This window comes from Pipistrellus kuhlii, unplaced genomic scaffold (genome assembly GCF_014108245.1).
Source record: "Pipistrellus kuhlii isolate mPipKuh1 unplaced genomic scaffold, mPipKuh1.p scaffold_m20_p_7, whole genome shotgun sequence".
NCBI lineage: Eukaryota > Metazoa > Chordata > Mammalia > Chiroptera > Vespertilionidae > Pipistrellus > Pipistrellus kuhlii.
Window position 1 is genome coordinate 4,099,066 of NW_023425573.1, and position 25,994 is coordinate 4,125,059.

A 25,994-nucleotide genomic window follows, 5' to 3' on the forward strand; every position below is an offset into this window, starting at 1 on the left:
TTATATCTTTTTTATCTCAGTGTTAGGACAGAAGATAATATCCCTGATAGAATGGCTATTGCTGAGCAATTCATTCATCCATTCATTCACTCACTCATTTATCCAGCAAATATTTTTCTGGGGATAAAATGCCAGGAACAATGTTCTAGAGATATGTTCTAAAACGACCCTTTTCTGACTATTGTGTAGGAGAGAGGTTACATAGTAGGTAGTGTGCTAGATGTTCAAAGCATCAAGTTATTAATAGTTCTTGAGTATTAAATTATATATTTTAAAATGAATCATTCTCTACATATTCTTACATTCTTAAATTAAGGTGAATAGTTACAGTGCTGGGATCTGCCTAGCTTTACTGAGATAGAATAATGTGTTCTCCTCTAGTTTCTCTCCATTTTATAATCCTTTTTCTATACCCTCCCAGAGGAAAGATCATCTCTGGTACTCTCTGTTCTGATGCATTTATTATTTTTCTCTCCAAGTCATTTCATTGTTTGTTCTTATGATGATTTTATAAATTTCAGTTTATGGCAATGTAACCCAACCCCAACTGCCCTTATAGAAGACTATGGGAGGGTATAGAAAATGAACCCCATGTATTTAAATGACAGTTATTATCATATTAAAGAATGGTATATAGAAAGAAGCGCTAAACCAAAAATTCTAAGTTTTAGGAGTTTCTTTGACCAAACTCTTTACCCTCTGATGTATAACTAACATAAAATCACTCACATTATCTTCTGCAAAATTATATACTAATACACACCCACATACGTACATATATGACTTTACAAAAAACTAATTGTATTGTCTTTCTTTTTCTTTTTCCCAGCATCATCAGGGGTAGGCTTTGGGTTCACTGTGGTCTGAATTGACTACATCCACCCAGATTACTTTGAGGCTGATAAAAACACACACCCCTTTAAGTTCCAATGCATTATTGACTTTTCAATACACATTTTAAGTGATGCTTTTGCATACCTGTTTGGAGAACCACTTTGGAAGTTACACAGAAAGCTTTATAATTAGTCTGATTTTGTTGTGAGTCTAGGTTTTGGATCTCACTACTTTTAATGTTGTAAAGATTTATTAACTATTTATTGCATAAATGTATACAAACGTCTGAGCAGCACAAAACCTGCCTACAACACTTAGTAACGTGCCTCTGCTAGTTTCTTAGTTATATTTCCTCATCTAAAAGATGGGGATAGTAATGCTACTTTTCCATTTAGTATTGATTAAATGACACATTTTCTGTAAAGTGCTTGGCACTGAGTTGGGCACCCATGAGAACACAATAAATGTTACCTATTGTAGCTACTATAAAAGTTATTTGACATTTATTTTCTTGATCAGGAAAATGAATAGATTATGTCATATACAACAATAGATTATGTCATATACAACAATGGAGTGACAGTACTTTGTGAACAGGAATGTGCCACAAAAACATATGATTAAAAATAGGAGACAGGAGCTCTGTGTGATATGGTTGTGTCACATTTATGTGCATACATTATCATAGTGTGATTTAAAAGGAATAAAAATAAACATAATATGAGGTTGGTCATAGCACATTGTATTTTCCCTTTCATAGGTCTTTATAGATTCTGTGCCTTTCAAAGAGCATGGCTCTTATTGAAGGTTACTTTTTTTTTAAATTAAGATCATCATTCAGATAAATTGGAATAAAATGACCAAGATTGCCTAGAATAGGAGTAGGACTAGGGACTTTCAAATTTAGTAACACTAATATTCAGAAATGCTTAAAGTAGCTAGTTAGGGATGGTGTGCTTATGGTTCATTCTTATTTGTACCAGTTTATATTTCTAAGTATTCTAAAATTATTATTATTTTTGTAATTTAAAGAAATAAATGTAATTTTAAATTCTCCTGAGGGAATTAAAATGAGTTGGTATATGAAATGAATGCCAAGATATTTACTAAATGTTGAATACAGTGACATCACTGCTTTTCTATCACATTGCTGCGTCATACGATTTAAAAGTAAAAAATGTAACTTTAAAAATGTGTGAAAACAGAACACAGAGCACTAATGCATTGTTATATAGCAGCATTTTAAAAAAATTCTACAGCTAGAAAGTTTAATGAGGAGATTAGAATATATTTGTTCAACCACAATATCATATGCTTTAATACTGTGAAACTATGTATCTTTCCAGTCAGAACAAACAAATGCAAATTAGAAAGCTTAAGAATGTTGAATAAAATATAACATTTTCATTTGTACCTAATGGGTAAAATATTGATTTTATTTAATACACAACTGATTGCGGTAACCTTTCCCAAGGTGGGCACCACGCTATGGAAGCAATATTTCTGTTGGAGGCAAGGGTTATGGCCGATATTACTGTCATTATTTTTAAGTGGCAGAGACAGCCATTCTTCCTGAACAGCCCACTATGAAGTTCAAGCATGCATGAATGGAGTTTAGTGCTATAATCAAATAAAACTTGCATTGAAGGTTATCTCACATGGATTTAACGATATGCATAATTGTTATTCTACTGCATGACAATTAGGCATGAATGTAAGCAGTTCTTGCAAATGATGCTAATTTGTATGACTAGCACAGCCAAAGGGAGCACAGGCAGAATGAGTCTAGAGGGTCTAGCAACATCCTGGCTAATCTCAGGGGGTGAGAGGTGTGAGGGGAGTCTGTGCTCCACAGCAGAGTCTCAAAATGATACCAGCGTAGGGGTAGGAAGTTGGGCAAAGATGGGTTGAAACGTGCAGAAGAGGAGAAAGTTCCTGTCACCAGTTGTGGTCTGTCTGGTGTCCCCTAGAAACAATATGCTGAGGTTATTGCAAATGGAGTTAGCTGAACCGAGTTCATACTGAAGTGAGTAGAGCCTGCCCCAGTAGGACTGGTGCCCTTATGAGAAGGCAGTCGTGTGAAGATGGTGACAAGGGAGAGCAGCTTGCGGGAGCAGGGGCGGAAGGTAGACTTGCGCTGCCACAGCCAAGGTGACGGGGCCTACCGGAGCTGGCCTGCCTGAAGCATGTGAAGGGGGTGTGGCCCTGTGGGCACCTTGATTTCAAAATTCTAGCCCATGGAACTGAAAGGCTCCCTCTCTTTTTCTAAGCCACTCATTTGGTGGGACTTATGATGGCAGCCGAGGAAAGTCATACTCCTGTTTTGCAAGTTGCATCTCCATCCCTGATTCTGAGTGATCTGAGGTATTTCGTATATGAACAGATACTTGCTGCATGCCTTCTGCTAGAGAAGTAGTATTTTAGTGCTTTGTGCTTGCCAGCATTTCTTTAGTATTGGAAAAAAAAACACACGCTTCTGAATAAAACAGAATGAATGCATTCTACTTGGGGGTGAAAGAAGAAAGCCATTTTATTGTTTATTGAAGAAGCAGGGACAGAGGGTGTGTATGTGTTTGTATCTTTTTTTAATATAAGAACATTTCGATGTCTCTTGTAAATGAGTAAGAAAATGGGAAACATTTTCAACTGCATATACTATTGTGCTGCTGTTTCCATCTTGCTGTGTAGGTGAGCAAAATATATTTTTTCTCCTTTGGTGATACTATAGGCTTTGTTGCCTGCGGATGCCATTGGATTTTGTAAGTTGTTTATTTTCATGTGAAACTTATAATACCTTTTAGCTTTGTATTATTTCATTTTATGAATCCATAAAGACAATAATTAATTTAGAAAAAAAAAAGTAAAAAGAATTCAAGAAATTAACCTGATGGTTTAAAAGCTATGTGTGGCCCTGCCGGTGTGGATCAGTAGTTGAGCATCGACCCTATGAACCATGGGTTTACTGGTTTGATTCCCCATCAGGGCACATGCCTGGGTTGTGGGCTTGATCCCCAGTAGGGGTCGTGCAGGAGGAAGCCAATCAGTGTTTCTCATTGATGTTTCTATTTCTCTGTCCCTCTTGCTTTTTCTCTTAAATTAGGAATTAAAAAATTAGCATAAATAAAATTTGTGTGTGAATGTATGCAAACTTTTAAAAATCGTACTTCAGTCAGCAATTAGGTTTTGAAAATATGTAAGGCTTGAAAAACAAACTAATGGTAAACCATTCTTTCTATGTATCATTCATATAAATTTAGCAAATCAAAGTTAAAAGATAATAGTTTATTGACTTGACCAAATTGTGGTATGTTTGTGGTATGCTTGGTCTATAAATTCTTTAAAGATATCAAGCATTTTTTTAAAAAAATCTTGGAGGTCTCCCTTTTTCTTTGCCTCTCCACCCCTCCTTCATCCTGTACTTTGTAAAGCACTCGGTGCACTTGTATTTCTCATGTGTTTTCCCCTTGGTATCAGGGGAAAATTATGCCATTTGATATGCTCTACTGTCACATTTATTTTCAAACTAAAATGGAATCCTGAAAATGATAATTTCATTCTTCTCGTACTTCATATAGAGATAATACACAACAAAACCCCCCCCCCACTACACACACACACACACACACACACACACACACACACTGAATGATACATCCTCCCCTTCTGAATCATGCCAGGTGTCGCTGGAGGGACCTGCTAACATGTGTACTGCTTTTTGTATATATGACTTCCTGAATCCAGCTAGCTTTTAGTCTGCAGGAGAAAAATGGAATGATTCTGTATATGTCTAAAACTACTCCAGTGTTTTGTATCATTTTTTCCATGGTAACTTTTCTGAGTCCAAAGAATGTTCTTTGGGAATTGTGCTGCCCCCTGGTGATAAGTGTAGAAATAGAGTAGAACCTTTAAGTTTGGTAATAGGTATTATTCATGAATAATGAATGCAAGTTCCAACACAAACTCGGCAGAAAGGTAACCAAATAAACAGTGTGAATGCCACAACTTAGATGTGTGACGTTATAGCAATTATTTGTCATGTCCTAGGAGGATAAAGAAAGCCAGATCTCAAGAGAGGCAGTTGGTCTGAGAAGATTAAGGCATGTGCCTTCACACTATTGCAAATGTGAAGAAAATGTTACTGTGCTTTAGGAAATCATTTTCTCAATCAAAGGTCACCATTAAGCTTCAAACATAAAATGATATCAAAACAAACATTTACAAAGTTTCTCAGATGAACAGGACTTTATTATGGTAGATATAACTTTCTTTCTGAGAAGTCGCACCCAGAGGAGATTGTCAACATATACACCCCCGATTTATTCAGTTCTGCTTGAGTAGATGTTTCTTTTCTTTCCTTTTCATATGTCTGCACAGATATTTTTAGACTGGGGCAGTAGGTAGCATTTGTGGATGCTTCATTTGTATCTCAGCTGCATTCTTTGAGTTTTATCCTGTGTGCTTTGGAATAATAATCCTCAGTGGATGTCCCATTAGAGAATGCAACCTAGAGGCTCCCTGGATAGAACTGTAGAGCTGGACGTGACCTTAGAGGTCACCTTATCTAACACTAAGGGACTCTAGGCTAGGTCCGCATATTGTGTTATGGAAAAACCCAAGTATTACAAAACTGTTATAACTCTCACTTTAAAAGTGTGCAAATAATAACAAGCAAAGGCTTTTTTCTGTTAAAAAAAATAAAAATAAAACCCAGATATTCCTTTCCTTTACCTAGTCCCATGTCAGTTTTATCCTATTTTAACCGCTGTCTTTTTGAGCTGCAGTCCTCGTTGTGGAGGGAGAACTGGGGCGGGGAAGGGGAGTCTGGAGCACCATCCTGGCACACACATCTCCACGTCTATTGAGAAAGCAAATCCAGGCGCACAAAGACTTCGCTGCACACAGAGCCGATGTTTGTGCGCTGTTAATTAAGAAGCATTAGCTAGAGTGAATGCTCGCAGTAGTCAGGGGCCTGTGCAGAAAGCCCCCTGGCTGTTCCGAGATAAATAAGGGGGGCGTCCTGGAGGAGTGGAAGGGTTACTCCTGTTGCTATGGAATCTCACTGCTTCGGAGCCAACGCGAGGCTTTCTGCAAGCAAAGTCCCCGGGCGACACTGGGCCCTGAGTGGGCTGACTTTTCAAAGAAGAGAGAAGCAATAGTACATATTTCCAAGAGAAGACTATTACTTAGAGAAGGATTGTTTTTTCTATGCACTTAGCACCGTATGCTTCTAGATTTCTGTTGTCAACCATTTTTGGCATTTGCCTATTTTTTTTAACTTTGAGGTTGAACACAGGGTGATATCAACAGAAGGCAGAAAACTGAATTAAAAACGAGCAAAGCAGTTCCCAGGCAGTGACGAGGCAGGATCACAGACAAGGTGTGCACTCCGCCATTAAGGAGCCCCGTCTAAAAATAGAGCCGGCACTGGAATGAATAATTAATTACTTGCTTCAGCTACATTTTTAGGTCCAGAGCTAGAGAGACTGGCCAGGGCTAAGTCAAGCCTTGCTATCTATATGCCAGGATAAGCTGAAGCTAAATGAAACTTCAGGTTTCTGTCAGAAAGGAAGCAGTAACCTGGCCCCCCAGTGGAGACATACTGGGAAGCATATATGGGATCCCTCTTTGGGATCCCCATGGGTGTAGGTTAGTTGCAGGCCCATTGGGCCTGAGTTAGGGGAGGGCCAATTCAAGCAGAGGTTTCCAGAGCAGTGCTGAGAAGGGGAACTGTATTAATATGGTGAGTGGGGGCAGTTTTAAAGGATGCAAGGGAAGAGGAGAGAGAATCAGGAGGCTGAGAGTTCTAAATCAGGCCAGCAAAGCGAAGTAAGAACATAGGAATTAGAAGGTACCAGAGACAGAGCCCAGGCAATTGTGCTTATTGTGTGCTGGCTGCGGGGCTCCAAGGCTGCATGGGCAGAGCCATGCTTGTACACTTGGCTGTTGCGTTGGCTGCATTAGGTAGCAAGTTATTGAGTAAGTGGACTGGGCACCTCTACAGTTAGCTTTCTGTTCTTTGTATTGTCACAGTAAGACTGGATAGCAATGTGTAGCAAAGCCCTCAGAGGCGTTTATAAGCAACTAGAGGCCTGGTGCACAAAATTCAGGGGGAGTGTTCCTCAGCCCGCTGGTCTGTGCCCTCTCATAGTCTGGGAGCCCTATGATTTATTGACCCAAAGATGTAGTCCCCGCCCATCCGGCTGGGGCTCCTCAATGGATCACCCCAAAGAAGTAGGCCCTGTCCACATGGCCAGGGCTCCATGATGGATTGCCCCTGCAGAGGGAGGCCCAGGCTACCCACCACAGTGCCACTGACTGGGTAGTTTGGGCCTTCCTCTATAGGGCAATCCTGGGGCGGTGGCCAGGCCCTGACCAATAGAAATCGCACCTGCCTTGGCTGACCTGGTGTCAGTACTGTCATAACTTTTTAGTCCTGAAGGTCATCCTGATGATCTTTCTGTTGTTCGGCCATTCCGTCTATTTGTATATTACACTTTTATTACTATAGATGGTCTTCCCCCTTTATCTTTAGTCCCTATAAAGGTGAAGCAATTTTAAGATGCATAAGAAATAGTTTTGATACTGAAGGGAAGGTAATTTTATACTAAACAATCCTGAAAATTAATGTAATTTGTACCAAATACTATTTACTGAAGAATATGATGGTATATTCATGAGGTGCAAGGAGGCTCTAATGGCAGATGAATGAATAGTGATTTTGCAATCACTAGTGTATCTATCTCTGGGAAATGAAAATACCATTCAAACTTTAGGAGCCAGAGGCCTGCAGCTTGAGAAACCTGCTAAATTTTTTCTGCTGTTCCTACCAAAGTTTTTAAATAATGATATACATGGACAAAGAAAATGCATTTTTTAAAAATTTTAAAAATATATATTTTATTGATTTTTTTTAAAGAGAGGAAGAGAGAGGGATAGAGAGTTAGAAACATCGATGAGAGAGAATCATTGATCAGGTGCCTCTTGCACACTCCCTACTGGGGATGTGCCAGCAACCAAGGTACATGCCCTTGACCGGAATCGAACCTGGGACCTTTCAGTCCACAGGCTGACGCTCTATCCACTGAGCCAAACTGGTTTCGGCAGAAAATGCATTTATGTATGCACTCATACTTTTTAAAAGAACTCAGAAAATATTGACATATGCTTACAAAAAAAAATACAAGTATTTTTAAATTTATAGTAGGTTGCTGAGGTAAAATTCAAATAAAAGACTTTTCTTTTCAATTTCACAGAAGTAGTGTATAAATGTGAGACATCAACTGTTAAATAATATAAACACTAAGACTAGAATTAAAATATATATATTCTAGATTTAAGCAATATTAAGTCCAGTGTCTTACTTTGTATTCTTGTACCTCTTAATTTTGGTATTATTATTATTTGCTCTGTCTGGGTTGCAGTAAACTAGTTTAGGTTAAAACTACAAATCTTTGTACTGTATCTGGTCTCCCTAACTAGTAATAATAGAACATAGAAAATATGAAAATAAAATAAATTTGGCATACAAATTTTAGAGAAATGTAAATTGAGTGCATACATAAAAGACATAAAAATTATTTAGGCTAGTGTAGATAGTGATGGATATAAATTTTATTAAAGACTTCGGGAGTATTCACAGTGAGGCGAAAGGAGCAAATTAAAAAGTAAAGGAGAAGTTGTGTCTGAGTTGAATGATGGATGACAAAGCATCTTTTGATTATTTTGAAAAGTTTTTCTGAAAAATAACTTTGGATAGGTTGAATGGATATTGTAGCAGAATCTCAATTCATGGAAAATCTTTATAACAAAGGTGACTAGGATTTGATTCCACAGGTAATGAAGAATTGTTAATCCTATCTAATAAAATAGTAATATGCAAATTGACTATCACTCCAACACAGAAGATGGCTATCTCCATGTGGTTAAAGATGGCTGCCCCATGTGGACACAGATGGCCACTACAAGATGGCAAGCAGGGGAGGACAGTTGGGAGGGACCAGGCCTGCAAGGGAGGGCAGTTGTGGGTGACCAGGCCAGCAGGAGAGGGCAGTTAGGGGCAATCAGGCTGACAGGGGAGTGGTTAGGTGTGATCAGGTTGGCAGGCAGAAGAGGTTAGGGGCAATCAGGAAGGCAGGCATGTGAGCATTTGGGAACCAACAGTCCTGGATTGTGAGAGGGATCCAAGAATGGAGAGGGTGCAGGCTGGGTTGAGACACCCCCACCCTCCCATACACAAATTTTGTGCACTGGGCCTCTAGTATTAAACATGATTTCCAAAGACAACAATTTCACGTGTATAAATGGTAGTAGTGAAACATGTATTTGAGAATTCATGCTGAAGTACAGATATGATTTTAGAAAAAAACTTATTTGGTCCATATCCAACAGAAGCCCCTGATGACCAGAGTTTTGGTGGTTCTCAAAGCTGTTTTCTACCCTTGATTGATTTCTAGTTAATTTTCTTGTTTATAATTAACTTTTGTTTGAACAATGTGCAAAGAAGAGGAAAACAGGCTTGTAATTCAATCAACTGATCTTATTGTCCCCTCTCACTTTTTCCCATGAGTAATAGAGAAGTTTAATCAACCAATTTCTACTTAATGCCATTTGTGCTATTTCTTCTCAGTAATTCATTTATGATATCAAGGTAATGATATTGGTGGAAATGTTCATCATTTCTAGATTTAGAAAAGTTCAGAATATCTTTCCCAGAAGTTAATATTTTCCAGCGTACCAAAAGTTTAAATTCCTGTCACTTAATTTAATAATTTTGGCTCTTACAAAATAATCTCTTAAATATATTTAGGATCAAAACAGTCAATATAAATAAAACTGCCTTATAAATTATACAACACTTTATAAATGCTATTAACTATAATAATAGCCAAAAGAAAAATGTGATAATCAAATCCACTGACATTAAACTGTCATATAATTGTTAAGTGCCACTGCAGGTGTGCATATAGTTAAGCAAACATGATCTTTGAAATTGGAATTTACTAAACAGTCTAATTAAGAGTGGATTATTTGCATTACAGAAAGATTTCTTATTTACAAAATAATCTTCACAAGTTTCTTTAAATTTCAGTAGTATATTAAAAATATGATTGAAATACATAATTCTATTGGAATTTTTACAACGTATGTTAATTATGGAATATTAGTTACTATTGATATATACATGTAATGCATGCTTTTACTAAACAGGCTCTTTATACAAACAAAGTTTCCTTTTTCAAGTCTACACTTAACTTTATTTAACCAGGAATTGAAATAAAAAGATGTTGCTAAGGACCCATTTTCTTCTTCTTTTTTTTTTTTTTTTAAATATATTTTATTGATTTTTTACAGAGAGGAAGGGAGAGAGACAGAGAGCTAGAAACGTCGATGAGAGAGAAACATCGACCAGCTGCCCCTAGAAAGGTCGATGAGAGAGAAACATCGACCAGCTGCCTCTTGCACACCCCCTACTGGGGATGTGCCTGCAACCAATGTATTATACATGCCCTTGACCAGAATCGAACCTGGGACCTTTCAGTCTGCAGACCAACGCTCTACCACTGAGCCAAACCGGCTTCGGCCCCATTGTCTAATTACATAATCGACTAGTGCTGTTTAGACAAATGTTCTGAAGCACCCTTGCCAGATTCTGTGGCATTGCTTTCCTACCAGCTGCACCATAGTGTGCTTGGGAACCCTTTTTATACAGCAGGACAGCCTCAGGCAGCCCTCAGTGACACGAGGCATTTGCCTGTTCACTTCACCCGGAATGAAGGGTCTATTGGCTTTCTGCCCCTGACTAGCTTTCTAACTTTTGTTGAGCACTTTAACATATCTTATCTCTGCTGTCCTGTCTGTGTATAAACGGGACTCGATGATCTTTAAAGATTGTTTACGGTATAACATTCTGATAAATAACATGTAGTTTACATATGAGCTAGGAATTCTAACACTTCAATAGCCATCCATCCATTTACTCAATCATTAAGTATTTATCAGATGCCTATGATGGATCAAATAGTTAGAAATTATATATATACTGGTAGCCTCGTGCACAAATGCATGCACCAGCAGCTCTCCGCTGCCCAGAGGCTCACCACAGCCAGCCAGTCACGGAACGCTTGCCTCATGGTGCAGTGATGAAGCAAGCATTCTGCCAGGCCACTCATGCTGCCCACCCTCAGTGGCTGCCTTCCCCCTCCCCCGCAGGGACTCTGGTGGGGCTGAGAGGACTGGGTGCCACCATCTTGTGACTGTGGACACCGCCACATTTGTTAATTTGCATTAGATAAGATTAGAGTCCTGATGCACAAAATTTGTGCAAGAGTAGGCCTTCCTTCCCCTGGCTGCTGGTGCCAGCTTCCCTCTGTGGCACCCAGGACCCGAGCTGGTTTCCCTCTGGCTGCTGGGGGACACCCAGGACCTGGGCTTCCCTCGCAGCCCTGGCTTTGTCTAGAAGGATGTCTGGTCTAATTAGCATATTGGGCTTTTTTTTATTATAGATATCAGTAAACAAAATAGATTTTCTATCCTCATAGAGCTTATATTTTAAATCAAGATATAATATGGCCAGTAGTGATAAGAATTAAGTGTAACGCGCTAGCAAAGCACTATTCAGAGTACCATACGCAGACCAATGCCAGTCTGTTGACTCTTCCAGGAGACAAATTCATATTTTGATAATATTTGGAAACTTATAGAGATGTTCAACAATAAGCAAGATCGTCCTGTGGTCAGACATCATGGGAAATGATGTCAGGAAAGGAGCAGGGCTTCAGATTGCATGTGGTTCTTACAGATCAACATAAAGACTTTTACATTCTCATTAACATGAGAAACCATTGGGGCATATTTGGACAAAGGAGATAAGTGATTTGGTTTAAGGGTTAAAACATATACATATATTTGATATACAATAGACTAAGAAGACAAGAAGGCAGGCAGGAACATCAGATGGAAGCATATTGCAATATTATATAGAAGCTGTGGCAACTTGAAGGACAGCTGTATTAGTCAGATGTGGCTGACAGAATGCCCCAAAACAAAAAAACCTCACATGTTGAATCATATAATTAACTATATAATGGAGCCCTAGCCAGCTTTGCTCAGTGGATAGAGCATAGGCCTGTGGACTGAAGGGTCCCAGGCTCAATTCTGATAAAGGGCAAATGCCTGGGTTGTGGGCTTGATCCCCAGTAGGAGGCAGCCAATCAGTGATCCTCTCTTATCATTGATGTTTCTGTTTCTGTGTACCTCTTCCTTCCTCTCTGAAATAATAAAGAAATATATTTTTTAAAATATACAATAGAATATATGGTTATGAAAAATAAGTCTGTCTGTGTCAGATAAATTTCCCTTTGTCTTCTTTGACAAGTGAATGAGAACCCAGTCAAAGATAAGAATGAACCTGGCTCACTGAACAAAGCATTTGTGAGGTGTGGTATTTCTTCAGACATAGATGATGCAGGATATATTTGCAACATCATTTACTACTGTTATAGAGAAAGGCCTCCTGGAAAATTGCTTCTCACAGCGATGTCCACCTTGTATTCCTCAAAACAACTTATATCTTTTCTGACTCATACTTTATTGCAGATAAGATGAATTTGGACAGTGTGAATCTTGTTTATTGACTGAATCAAAGTCAGGAAAAGTTATTTTTACTAGCAGCTTAACTAAATGTGTATACTATTGTTATTTATAAGATTTTTATCAGAAAATGTTATAAATTTGAGGCATGGATCTTATTTATTGTTTCTTTCACACCTAGCCTGAAGCCACAGGTATTGTGGTTACCCAATTAACTTTATTTGAATAAATGCATGACAGAAAGAATGAATGAGTGACAGAGATTAACCTAGAGATTTTTGTCTCCTATCAGACACCTAATTATAATTTACAGATGATAATATTGTAAAACTAAATACCCACATCTCCAGCTCATCTAAATATTTTAAAGGGATCAAACTACTAGAGATTATAGAATCTGATATCCAGAATAACAGACTTTGCATTATGAGAGAACTATTTAAAATAAACTACAACCTGACATTTTATTATATAGTCTATATCACGGTTAGGTGAGTGTTTGTTGTTATTGTTGTTATCCAAAAAAATTATGTGACAAAGAATTCCAAATAAAAACCTCCAAAAATCTTGTTAGAGGGTGGTCTCAGATTAGGATTTATGTGCACTTTCACTGAAGATATAGTAAAGGATCTTTAATTAGTGCCTTGCCCTTTGTACCCCTTCCTGGTAGACCACGTCTAGCAATAGCTTGCATTGTTGTTGTTCTTTGTTGTTGTTGTTTTTCATTTTAAGAGTTTTTTAAATTAATGAAACACAGCTTTACCTTGAATGAGCCAGTTGGATGAGTGTTCCTGGACAATGGACCAAGGCCTCAGCTTACGGTTTCATAGGTTAATCACTGCAAAAGGGCAACGAACCAGTTACATATGGGGGGGAGGGGAGAAATGAGCCTACATTGAGGTGGCCAAACCATGTGCCCCACCTCGCATGACATTTATCTCACCAGGAAGACCTGCATCTCACTGCGTCTGGCCAGGGCGCCAGAGCAGTCTGAGGTTGGAGAATGCCCTAAGGAAAGAGGATCCATGAAAGAGCATGAGCATGTGGGTGACAACAGGCCCACTTCCACTTGCTGTTTCTCAGATGCAATACAGTTAGTTTGAATGTCCCTCGGAAATTACATTGTACGTTACATTACATCACATTGCCTGCTATCAGCCAAATGAACATGTGCTGATGGGAAGAATCAAAAAGAATGCCTCATCCTCAAACCAAGGCAGCAGAAAGACCCTGGTCCTTTTCTTAAGTTACATATTTATCATTGTTTAAGAAACCAGCCTTGAGATGTAAGAGCCAGCATCACATTAAGAACATCTAGTCTAATTTCTTCCTTTAAATACTTCTGACAGGGGGGAACTATCCCACACACTGCCACCTCGGTTGCAGTGGGGAGGCATCAGCTGCAGGCCGGTGGGTATCATGCATGAGGGGATGGTTGGAGGCATGATAATCTGGAGAAGAAAGATGGTTGCTCACGTTTACACACTCAGCTCCCAGTGGCCTCACACCACTTCAGAGGTTTGCATAGTCCCTCTTCATCTGAGTGAGTGCGTCCAGATTCACAGCAAGACTTCAAGGAGGGCCAGATGACGGGGCAGATGGTGATGACTAATTTGGCAGCCTTGATGAGTGGAAATTGTTTGCTTTAATTGCTTGTCAAGTCCAGTACCTACATTAATGTTAAGGACCTAGCACATTCACAATAAACAAAATGCCACAGAGTACATAAGAAGTGCTCTTTGGGTTTGGGAGGGAAAGGGGGTGCGAAAGATGATTAAAAAAGAAAACAAAGACTGCAAAGGGGGGATGAGGGGGATTGTGGCCATAGTGGGTAAGGGGGATATATTATTTCTTCCGAGGGTAGATGACAGAAACATAATTTCTAAAACTCTGAAGTGTTTCTGTTTTTAAGCTTTTATCATAGGGATTTTAGGGGACATAATTTAAGAAATAAATCCAATAAAATATCTAAAGGCAGGAAAGTAGTGAGTAACGGGAATGAGAATTTATATGCGAGTAGTTACAAGTCAGTTTTGATTGTCTTTTAAATTTATTTGCATTTATTTTAATTTTACTAAGCTAATCTTTGAAATACAAAATGAAAAAATAATTACAAGAATAACCTATTAGATGGGAAAGCTAGGTTAGAGGAGACTGCTCACAAAGCATGCCATTTGTAAATGAAGACAATCATGTATAATTTTTAAGTCTATCATATTTTTATCATCTCCAACCATGAGCTTGCTCTCCCTTGCAATATGGTTTAGCAGTTTAAGCAACTTTGAGGACATCTGGAAACTAGTGTAAATAAACAAAAGAGGTAAAATAGAGATCAATTAGATTTTAAATGGACTAGCCCATAGCAGTGCATAGTCTATACACTAGCTTTCAGCAGTCTGTGGTATAGAGTGCCAGTGTCTTTTCTAGCAACAGATCTATTAGTGAAGATCTCTGATGCCAAATGCCCTTTTTCTTTGGCTCAAGAATAATTTAGGAAATGTTTTACTTAATACTCTATCTTGTTACTTTGGGGGTCAATAAAAACAGTGGTAAAAGATAAAGATTAAAAGAATACATTAAAGGGTCATGTTTTTTTTTTAAAGGATACTTATTTTTTAGCATTGAAAACTATTTTGTATCTAATTTTATGTAATGTAAATTATAAAAAAATAATATTTTGGTGCAAAAATTTTTCTTTAATACTTTCCAAGTTAATATATAAAATGAAAAATTTCCAAAATACTGGGTGGGGCAAAAATAGCTTTATAGCTGTTTACATGGAAAATAATACAATAATTAGTAGATAATAATATTAGAATAAACTGTGTTTTGCATACTCACAACTACAAACCTACTTTTGCCCTACCCTGTTTAAAGCAATTTGTATTATTTATGTTTTTATGTGTAATGTCATCAGATACAAATATTTTAAAATCATTAATAGGTATTTTTTAATATTCAATAAAGTACAAATTAAATAAAAGCAATAAACTTGGAGGTATATTAGTGGAATAAAGTGTGAGTACTAAGTATATAGTTCATTCCAGGAATATAAGAATGGTTCAGTATTTGGAATACATTAATAATTCACTCTAATAAATTAAAACGTGTTTTTTTTGTTTTGTTTTGTTTTTTCCTCAAAAGTAGCTAAAAGTACATGATAAACTTCAACATTCATATGTGAAATAAAAACCTAGTAAAGCCAGATTTGGAACATCTAAAATGATACAATAAATTCTGGGCCAAGGAAAGCATTTCGTGAAGGTTAGGAAAGAGAGGCATGACTGCTATGCCTATTAATTAAAAGCAATTATCCTAGAAAGATTGACTAGTATCAGCCAAGAAAGCAAAATAAAATGATATGATTGAAGACTGAATAAATTAAGGAAATCAAATAAGAACTAATTATAAATTGCAAGGATTTTGCAATGAAGTCAGGTTTGGGAGAAAAATCATACAAAAATCATTAGGATTAAATATATATTAGTATATATAATATAATATTATATATATATATATATATATTAGTATAACAATATTATCCAACTTAAAATGGAACAAAAATTATTCTTAAGGGTACAAAAGCATACACTACTCAGAAACAAATAGATTGAGAATGTTTTGTGATTTACAAAAAGGGACATACTTAACTTGATTACACGTACATACAAGCCAATGCAAATGTGTGTTTTAATTTACATACAGTGAAATTCACATTTTTGGGTATAGTTCTCTGAGTTTTAACCCATGTATAGACTTAAGTAATCACTATCATGATTTATATACACAAAAATTCAGCCATCTCTATGAATGATGCACACACAATATGCACATAGTTTATGCTTAGTTTCCTTCTTATGTGCCTTTTAAAACTGCATGAGCTCTTACAAAAGGCCATGGCATTTTTATCAATATACATTCAGTCATGATACTAGTTCAACAGTAGATGCTAAATAATTATTTGTTTCTTAATACATAGCTCATGTAAGCATTCATTTGGAAAGTTAGGCAAAAATTTGATTTAATTATATATATTATTTCTCTTCTTGTGTTAGTGAATGTAACACTGGTTTCCATAGTCATAACAAGCCTAGAAGCAATACTGATTTTTAGTATTAATAGAGGTATTGTTAATGTTTTTTTTTTTTCCTTTCTCATTTTGCTTCTAATATATTTTCCCAGGTGAATCATTTTGTTAATCAATCTTTTTATATTGCTTCAAAATCCCAATTATAGTCTTATTTTTTATTTTTTTTACTGAATGAAGATTATGTAATTCATTCTCTGTTGGATATAAATTGTAAGTCAAGAAGAATAAAAAGCCATGTTTGCAACTATAGCTACATTTACAATGGAATCAGACCAAATACAATAATTGGAAATTTTACCAAGGCCTCATATTTAGCTTTGCTCCTGGAGTTACAGTTGGAATGGAAACTCTAAGGGGCACATGTAAATGCAGGGCATTTGAGCTTGGACTATTGTAAGCTTATAGTTTGGGACTTCATAATAGTGTTGGCAAAGGGTGCTGCATTTTGTTAAAGTTGTTTTCGCTGGTGAAATGAATTTCCAATTCTGTTTGATAAACAGCTGTGTGAAATCGATGAAACCTGATGACTTTAGCATTGTCTGGTATACATTGCTTGATTATAAAATCGATTGACAAATGGAAGTTGTAGGCATTCAGTGAAGGTATCGTGAAGACACATACAAACAAACAATTTTTACGCATCTACCTAAGCTAGTTCTTTTAAAATCAAGTCTGTCTTTAAAGATAAAAGTTTAGAGGAATATATAACTGATTATGTAGTTTCAGTCAAACAGATATAAAGAAGATTCTCACTAAGACAAAAATATTTCCAAAATGGAACTGTGTATAGTGAAAGTTCCAAAAACTATAATGTTTAGAAAATAGAATATTCTGATAAATCAGATTTTCTTTTTATTGAAGGATTACTTTGTTGTTGAAAAATATTTATTATATTGTATATACAAAACACAGCTGATCATAGATTGAACAATGGACTCTGTTCTGAATTGAGGGTTATTATCTGGATATGAGTTATAATTATTTTATAGCAATTAAATGGGTATTATAAAAATAATTTTTTGCAAAGCTCAACACATTCAAAATAATGATTAAAATATTACACCTGTGTTAAAAGAGTTTACAGATTTTGAGGGTTTCTTATATAAGCATATTTTTGTAATACAAATTAATAATTTATTAAGTACCTCATATATTCAGGATGAGACACATGCAAAAATACATTATTATTATATTAATAGATCTTTCTATCAAAATTTGTTTAGGATTTCATAGAAAGGAATATACTATATATTTTAGAAAATTTTTCATTTAGGTGTTTACATATTTATTTTTGAATATGTTAATGTTAAACTAAGGGTTTTATTTCCAATTGAAAGAAACTTGTAGAACACAGGTTGTACATAATTTGCAATGTGTCATTGTGTATAGTTTAGAAATGTCACAGCAAGTTAATTAAGTGATGCTTAATTACTCCCATCAGTAATTGCATTTAAATATAAGCTTGTCTTCAGATACATTTGAAATAATTCAAATCTATATCTCATGAACTATATAATAGTAGCTTTTTTTCTACAGCCATTTAGCGGGTTTACAAATATTTTGTTATAAATTTGCTGAGAGTAATAGCATGAAAATCATGGATTATTATGTTTCTCAGTCTCTAGAATGAGTTGGGGGGAAGCTGGACTTTGATCTTGATTACAAAGATTGTGTACACAAATCGGTTGTTGTTGTCCTCCGCCTTGTGTTGAATATTATTGTAGTTACCGATAGAAGTTCATTTCTGGTGTTGGTTGGTTTTAGTAACAATGAAAACTTTCACAATGATTTTCATTTCATTATGACTTGAATAAATTCAGTCAAACAACCAGACAGAATAGATAACATTTCTTAAGATCTAAACAATAGAATGTAACTAGACTTGAATCATGTCTTTGTATACTATTGCAGCAGCTAGGACCAAAACTCACCATTATCATGATGTGAATGATAATAAAACGATGTAAAAAATCCATTTTATGAAAACCCTGGTTGTTTTTAGCTCATTTCGCAGTCTTCTAAGGCAGCGGTGGGGGATGTCTGGCCCAAATGCCATAAAAAGCCCAAGAAGTCATTTGGTGTGACCATGCCAAGGTCTTGCGTGGTGGAAATTCAGTAAATCTAGGAGCTTTGTTCACAACATACATTTCTATGAATTGACTTATGTTATGGATATCCAAATGGCTCCTGGCAGAAGAAAGGTTCCATCCATGCTCTGAGGCATATCTCTCATCCCTGTGGTCCAAGGTGATGGTTCATGTTTGAGCTCCCACATTTCTATGTCAGCCAGCAGATTGGAGAAAGAAGTGAAGAAGAAAGAAGGCAGTGTCAGGCTCCAAGTTTTAAATAAAGTTCTAGGAAGGAATCATAGAATATGCCCTAACTTAGTCCCTTGCTAATCTTATCTCCAAGATGAGCAGAGAAATGCCATCTTTATTTGGGTTGGCAACATGCGAGGCTAATATTGTTCAGCCTGTCACTGTGAAGGAAGAGGAGAATGGATGTTGAGGATTCTAGATGTCTTTGTGTCCAATCTTATCACTTTACAAAAACTACATTCTCAGAGACAACAAATGAATTCCATCCTGCTGTGTGAGGGACTTGGCATTCAGAAGGGAGAAAGGGAGAATGGATTTTGTTTCCCAAAGCGTGGTACGCGTACCCCCAGGGGTACGGGAAGAGTTTGGTGGGGATATGCACTGCACCGTGCTTAGCTGCGCCTAATTCCACATTCTCATAAGTACAAGGGGTACCCAGCGTTATGAAAATTATAGAAGGGGTACAAATATGTCAAAAGTTTGGGAAACACTGGTAGGAGGTGATCAGCTATAGGGCCCTGTAGAGAGGAGGTGATCTTGACAATTTCTTTAAATGTGAGATTTCAATGAGGAGTAGTTTGAAGATTATGTATTGGTTTTCTAGGGCTACTATAACAAAGTGCTGAGAGTCATAAAATGAAAATCATGTATTATAATTTAAGTGGCTTAAAGCAAGTAGTTTATTCTTTCACAATTCCAGAGGCCAGTAGGGTCTTGCTCCCTCTGATTCTCAGGGTGGAATCTGTCTTTGCCTTTTCCTTGCTTCTGGTGATGACCATTAATTCTTGGCACTCTGAGATTGTAGCTCCATCACTCCTATCTTTGCTTCTGTGGCCTCGTGGCTTTCTCCCTGCGTATTCACATGGTGCTTTGCTCTCCTTAGAATGACATGAATCATATTGGATTAGGGCCCACCCTAATATCATCATTTTAACTTGATTACATCTGCAGAGGCCCTATTTCAAAATAAGGTCACATTCACAAGTGCCAGGGGTTAGGACTTCAATAAATCTTTTAGAGGGACCCGATTCCACTATTAAAGGAGTATTCCTAGAAAATGTATTGCTTGGTGAGCTTTAGAAATCCAAGCAAGAACCGAAGCCAGTTTGGCTCAGTGGTAGAGCGTCAGTCTGTGGACTGAAAGGTCCCAGGTTCGATTCTGGTCAAGGGCATGTACGTAAGTTGTGGGCACATTCCCGGTAGGGGGTGTGCAAGAGGCAGCTGGTCGATGTTTCTCTCTCATCGAAGTTTCTAGCTCCCTATCTCTCTCCCTTCCTCTCTGTAAAAAATCAATAAAATATATATTTTTTTTAAAAAAGAAAGAAATCCAAGCAAGAAAAGGTTGCGTTTTGTTTTTATAATGTGCTTATAATGGAATTAAATGTTTGCATTACTTTTTGAATTTTGGATCTAACTTTTGTTATTTTAAATGTGTCAATAGGCAAAAGTAGGCCTTAAGGTGGCCCTAATTATTAAAATATGCCCACTTAGAATTTTTTTCTTTCTGTTCTAAACCCCATTCCATTGAACACCACATAGGATCATAACTATTTTGTCATTTCTGTGTACATGACACACAAATGTGTATATGACATGGTTACCAGGTTCTGTTTCCAGTGTCTTCAAAGTCCACACTTTACAGCATGCCTTAAGTTTTGTGTGTGTGTGTGTGTGTGTGTGTGTATACACACACACACACACACACACACACACACACACACACACACATATATATATATATATATATATATATATATATATATATATATATGCCTAAGTTACTGAATGACTGTTTGACCAGTCGCTATGATGTGCACTGACCACCAGGGGGCAGTTGCTCAGCTCAGGAGCTGCCTCCTGGTGGTCAGTGTGCTTCCACAGTGGGAGCTCCACTCAGCTGACAAAGGGCACCAGATGCAGGGCTCGTGGGCAGAGAAGGCCACTGTGGCGGCTTGAGCCTCTCCTAATCAGGACTGACACGGGTGCAAGCCCATGGTAGACGCATGATGGGCCAGCATGAGCGGGAGCGACAGGCAGGAGCAGCAGGCAGCCTTGGACTGCTGGGTTCAGGCCAATCCACATGGGCCGTGCTGAGAAACCCCACAAGTGCCAGAATCTGTGCACCCGGCCTCTAGTATTATGTAACTTATTCAAAGAAGATTTATTCACTCTCTATTTTTTAAACTTTACATATTACTATTATTAATTATTATCATTATCCTTATCATTATCATTATTATTATAAGATCCATAATAGAGTTTTTCAGTTCATTAAAGATTCAAATTGGCACATTCAATGGTATAGATTTTGTTCAGGCAAGTATATAAGCCATAAGAAGTCATCACTAAAACTCTGACTTCTAGAGGACAGAAAAGATATCAACACACACACAACCAAAAACATGTTTGTACACTCATGTGCTCCCATTTGAACAGTTTCAATAGCTGTGCCCCCAATTATGGCAAACAAAGTTCATTTATTAGCAGTCCATTATATTATATCTCAGCACATTGATGAATATATGTAGTAATGACCCTGCTTATATAAAAAAAGGTTAACTTTTATTATACAATCTTTTTTGTAGTGTATGCTTGTAAGTATTTAAATCCAAGCTGTTTATTATTTGTATTTTAAAAAGTAGTATTTGAGTATTAAAAAACCCAAGTGTTAATTAGGTAAAAATTGTATTCAGCTTATTTTGCAATAGGGAATGTCATAACCCTGGTCACAGATACTAGTGTGATGGAGGCCTAGGAGGCGTGGGTTGGGGTTGTAGTGGGTCAATGGAGGGAGGAGGGAGGAGGAGACATCTGTAATACTTTCAACAATAAAGATACATTAAAATTGGAAAACATGTTATTTTCACCATCTTTTCATGTCCATTTATAGAATGTATCCTGTTAGAAAACAGGGTGAATTATAAGTCCAAAAGAAATTCTTGTTTAAATGAAATTAAATGTATTTACATTCTTCGTGTGCTCATTAGAAGTGTGATTATTTAAATTTATCTCCTTGCTATGTGTTTCTGTGGAACCCATGGCTTCTTACTCTCTGTCATTAACCCATGCAATTTATGAATGAAAATATGTAATATTATTTATATGTGGAATGAAAGAAAGCTGATTCATAAAAACAGAGAGAAAAATGGTGGTTTCCAGGGGCTTTGGGGGTAGGGGAAGTGGGGGATATGTCAGAGTATACACTTCCAGTTATAAGATGAATCTGTTCTGAGCATCTATTGTGCAGCATGGCAGTTATAAGTAACAATATCATATTATTTACTTGAAAGTTGCTATGAGTACATTTTACATGTTCTCACCACAAGAAAGACATAGTAACTGAGCGAGGTGATGGAGGTGTCAGCTAGCTATTGATAATACATTTGCAGGGTATCTATAAATGTATCAAATCCACATGCTGCGCACCTTATACTTACCCAATGTTGTATCTCAATAAAGCTGGAAACATAAAGGCACATGTATCGGTGTGCGGGTTATGGGTCTTCATGACATTTTCATATTTTCATTGGGGGCATTGCGGTGGTGTGTGGAATACGGACTTGAGGGAGATGGTACTGGCATGTCCTCTGAGGGTTATATAACTCTCCGTGCATCTTCTTGTCTTGGCAGTGTGTGCAGGAACAGAGAACAAGCTGAGCTCCCTCTCGGACCTGGAGCAGCAGTACCGAGCCCTGCGCAAGTACTATGAGAACTGCGAGGTCGTCATGGGCAACCTGGAGATCACCAGCATCGAGCACAACCGGGACCTCTCCTTCATGCGGGTACCGTTACCTCCTTCTCTCTCTTCTTTGCGAGCGATGCCCCGGGGCATACCGGTAAAGAGAGATCAGCTTGCTTGTGTCTGATGGCAATGCTCTTCCGGCCAGCAGGGACCACGTCTGTAGGCCGAGATAAGAGACACCAAGACACACGCAGAGAGAGAACAAGAGTCGCGCTGCCATGGTGACGGGTGTTCTCTGAGTTCAGAGCAGTCACTGCTGCCCTAAGACTGATCAAGATTCTGCCAGGGTGTGGGGCATGCAGCCAGCAAGTCTGTCTTTCTTCTGAGTTGCAGGAGAGAGGAGAACTAGGAGAGTCACGAGACTAACCAGATATCACTTGGTAGCTTTAGTTAGCCATACCCTTTCCCGCTCCTTTCTCTTTCGTGTTGGAAATTCTAGATTATTTTATATACTGTAATGAGACGATGTTGCTTTTTGATCATTCCCCATAAGACATGGAACGTGTGTTGCTTTTCTAGTGCTGGTAATAGACAGACACTATTTCATACTCACACATAGTTTCTCTGCTAAGGATGGATATTTCAAAGAAAGCGGATAAAACTGTGACTCAGAGACTGTCAGATGCTGATTGGCTCCCTGTCACCTAAGACCTTGGCTTCATTAGCATGGTTTTCTCACAGTAAAATCAGGGATGGTACATGGCAATAATGAGTTTCAAGTTGCAGCAAGTCAACCTGCTTTTGCCTATCCCTTAGCTGTTTTCAGTAAGTATGAGCAGCCAGTCTGCTTTAATATAAAATTCTGAAATAGTTCCATTTCAGCCCACATCAAAACGTCTGACTAGAATGAAATCCAACAGCATAGGGGCTGGTTTTATATTTGTGTTTGTTTCTCTTATCCTCCTTGCTCGCATTTCTATCTATGCCTGGGATAAGCTTGATGCTGTATAGCATGATTGAGTAAAACCCTATGTAGGAGAATTTATGTTTAGAAGAAAACAGATATTTTATAAAATACTTCCTTGCTTTGGGTTGGAAAACGATGTATGGAATAGTTTGTACAAATACCAGCTACCACCGCCTAACTGTGACTGTTTTTAGCTCATTAAATACCAGAGGGAGTGACGGGTGTGTGGGAGATTTTGTCAGAGAGATGGACAGAAACCAGGATGAGAAAGGTTGTCATGTTTTAGTCATTAAAAACCGGAGAAGAAAACATCATTTAAATGAAAGATCTGTAGCATAATGAGGTGGGTCCACATGTATTATGGTTTCACCCTAAAAGGTAATGTAGATAATGTAAGTGTACCATTTTCCAACACAGCATGTCTCTTTCATCAGTGCACACATTTTCCTTGGGAGAGTAAGCCTGAATTTAAATTTTTCCTGACTAGCTTTGTGAGATAGATAAATAAGTGGTATATTCATAAATCTGTTAAATGGCTGGCAAGGAAATAAGATTCCTATTTCAAGTATCTGTATTCTCTTACTAATTACTCATTGAGCACAATAGTCACCAGTTGGAACAGATGTTAAGAAAGGACTATGAAGATTAACATTCAAAACCCTTAGAACTAATCTTCATTATGTTCAAAGAAACTTCTCCTAAAAGAAATACAGCAGTCAGGTAACCAGCGTGAGAGTAGATAGGGTATTCCAATTTATATGTCATTCCTTTTTTTGTTGGAATTTCATGTACACTACATTTGTGCCGAAGTAGAACATATTTGCTGTATTTAGATGACAAAAGTTTTCGCTAGGTACAATGGAGAATATTAAAAAAGGAAGTAGAGAGGATACTATTTAAATATGTCTGTTGAGCCAAAGCAGACATTCTGACTTAAATGGAATTTTCAAAGCTTTGATAGTTTCTGAAAGTTGTTCCTAAGACTGTTAGACAAATACATGTGCAATTTTGTATACATGTATATACAGCTGGTTTTTAAATGGAAACTTGTGGGTTTTTTTTTTTTTTTTTGTACTAAATCTAATCATAGAACTTGCGTTACATTTTAGAAAGCTGTGCACTTGAGAAAGCAATTTACACTTATTCTAGGGAAATATATTTTTCCTCAGAAATTAAATACCATTTCATCTGAAAATAAACATTGATTAAAAATGTTGATGCTCTTCAGCAATCCTACATGACAAACCAAAAGATGAAAATGTTGCTCAGCCAGTGTGGATCAGTGGTTTAGCTTGAACCAGGAGATCATAGTTGGATTCCTGGTCAGGGCACATACAGGGTTCGGGGCTCAATCCCCAGTGTGGGTTGTGCAAGAGGTAGCCGATCAATGATTCTCATCAATGTTCCCTCTCTTTAATCAATAAAATCATTAAAAAAGTCTACATTCTGCTCAGCCAGTGGTGCTCAGCGGTTGAGCATCAACCCATGAACCAGGAGATCTAGGTTCATTCCCAGTCTATGTCCAAGATGCAGGCTCAGTCCCCAATGTGCTGCAGGCAGCTGATCAATGATTCTCTCAGCACTGATGTTTCTCTCTCTCTCTCCCTCTCCCCTCCTGCCTCTGAAACTGATAACAATAAAAAAAATTAAGTGTCTATATTATTGATCTGGTAGTAATATAAATCTATTTCAAAAGGACTTTATTCTTAACCATTGAGATGAAATATTTAAGTTTATTCAATTTCTCTCATTATTAAAAATATTAAGTATATAGTATATCCAGTAGTATTTACAAAAATATGTACATTTATTAGAAAATAAATATTTGAGGAAGGATTGGAAAGGATAGTTATAAGAAATATATCAATATAATTCATAATTTTAACATATATAAATATACATGCATATAATATACTATATAAATTAGTGACCATATATACTTATATATCTAAACATTAATTAGCTCCATTTTCCTAGGATTGAGTCAAATTATTATAAACATGTGTAATGTTTCTAAGAGAATATTAATAAAAGTAAAATTGCTTAATAGAAGTTTTTTAAGTCCCTAAATTGTAATGTACTTCCCAGACAATGCCCTTGTTGCAAATGTACTTAAATTAGAAATGAATTTATTAGGATGCTGAACAGATGCAAAGTGTTCCTTCATACCTCTGGGGGTTGTATTATTTAAATTTGGCTTAAATGTTGAGTGTAATGATTTTATAGGCTTTCATTAACCTTAATTAGAGAAAAATACAGGTAACAGGCCCCTTCACTGCATGATTCTTAGATACTCTGATCTGGGGAATTGGCTATATAATGGTTATTTCTTCACCTCTTTTCTATGTAAGTAGCAAAGACTGAGAGAATAAATGATAAGAGACTTTCAAGACTAAATAGAAGCATTTGGACAATGGGATATCATTTACTTCTAAAATCCTCATATTGGGATATAATTAAATAAAACCTTTCATAAAAATCACAATTATGTACATTTTTTATTAGCTATAATTG

General features: G+C 37.1%; 1 protein-coding gene across 2 annotated transcripts in view; it reads left to right on the plus strand.

Annotated features, from left to right (window-relative positions):
• The window catches only part of ERBB4 (erb-b2 receptor tyrosine kinase 4), an 819,175-nt gene that overhangs the window by 288,220 nt on the left and 504,961 nt on the right, over positions 1-25,994 (plus strand). For both annotated transcript variants that reach the window (XM_045575406.1, XM_045575407.1), the window contains exon 2: positions 22,462-22,613. In XM_045575406.1, coding sequence (XP_045431362.1) covers positions 22,462-22,613 — 152 coding nt within the window. The remainder of the gene's footprint in view (positions 1-22,461; positions 22,614-25,994) is intronic.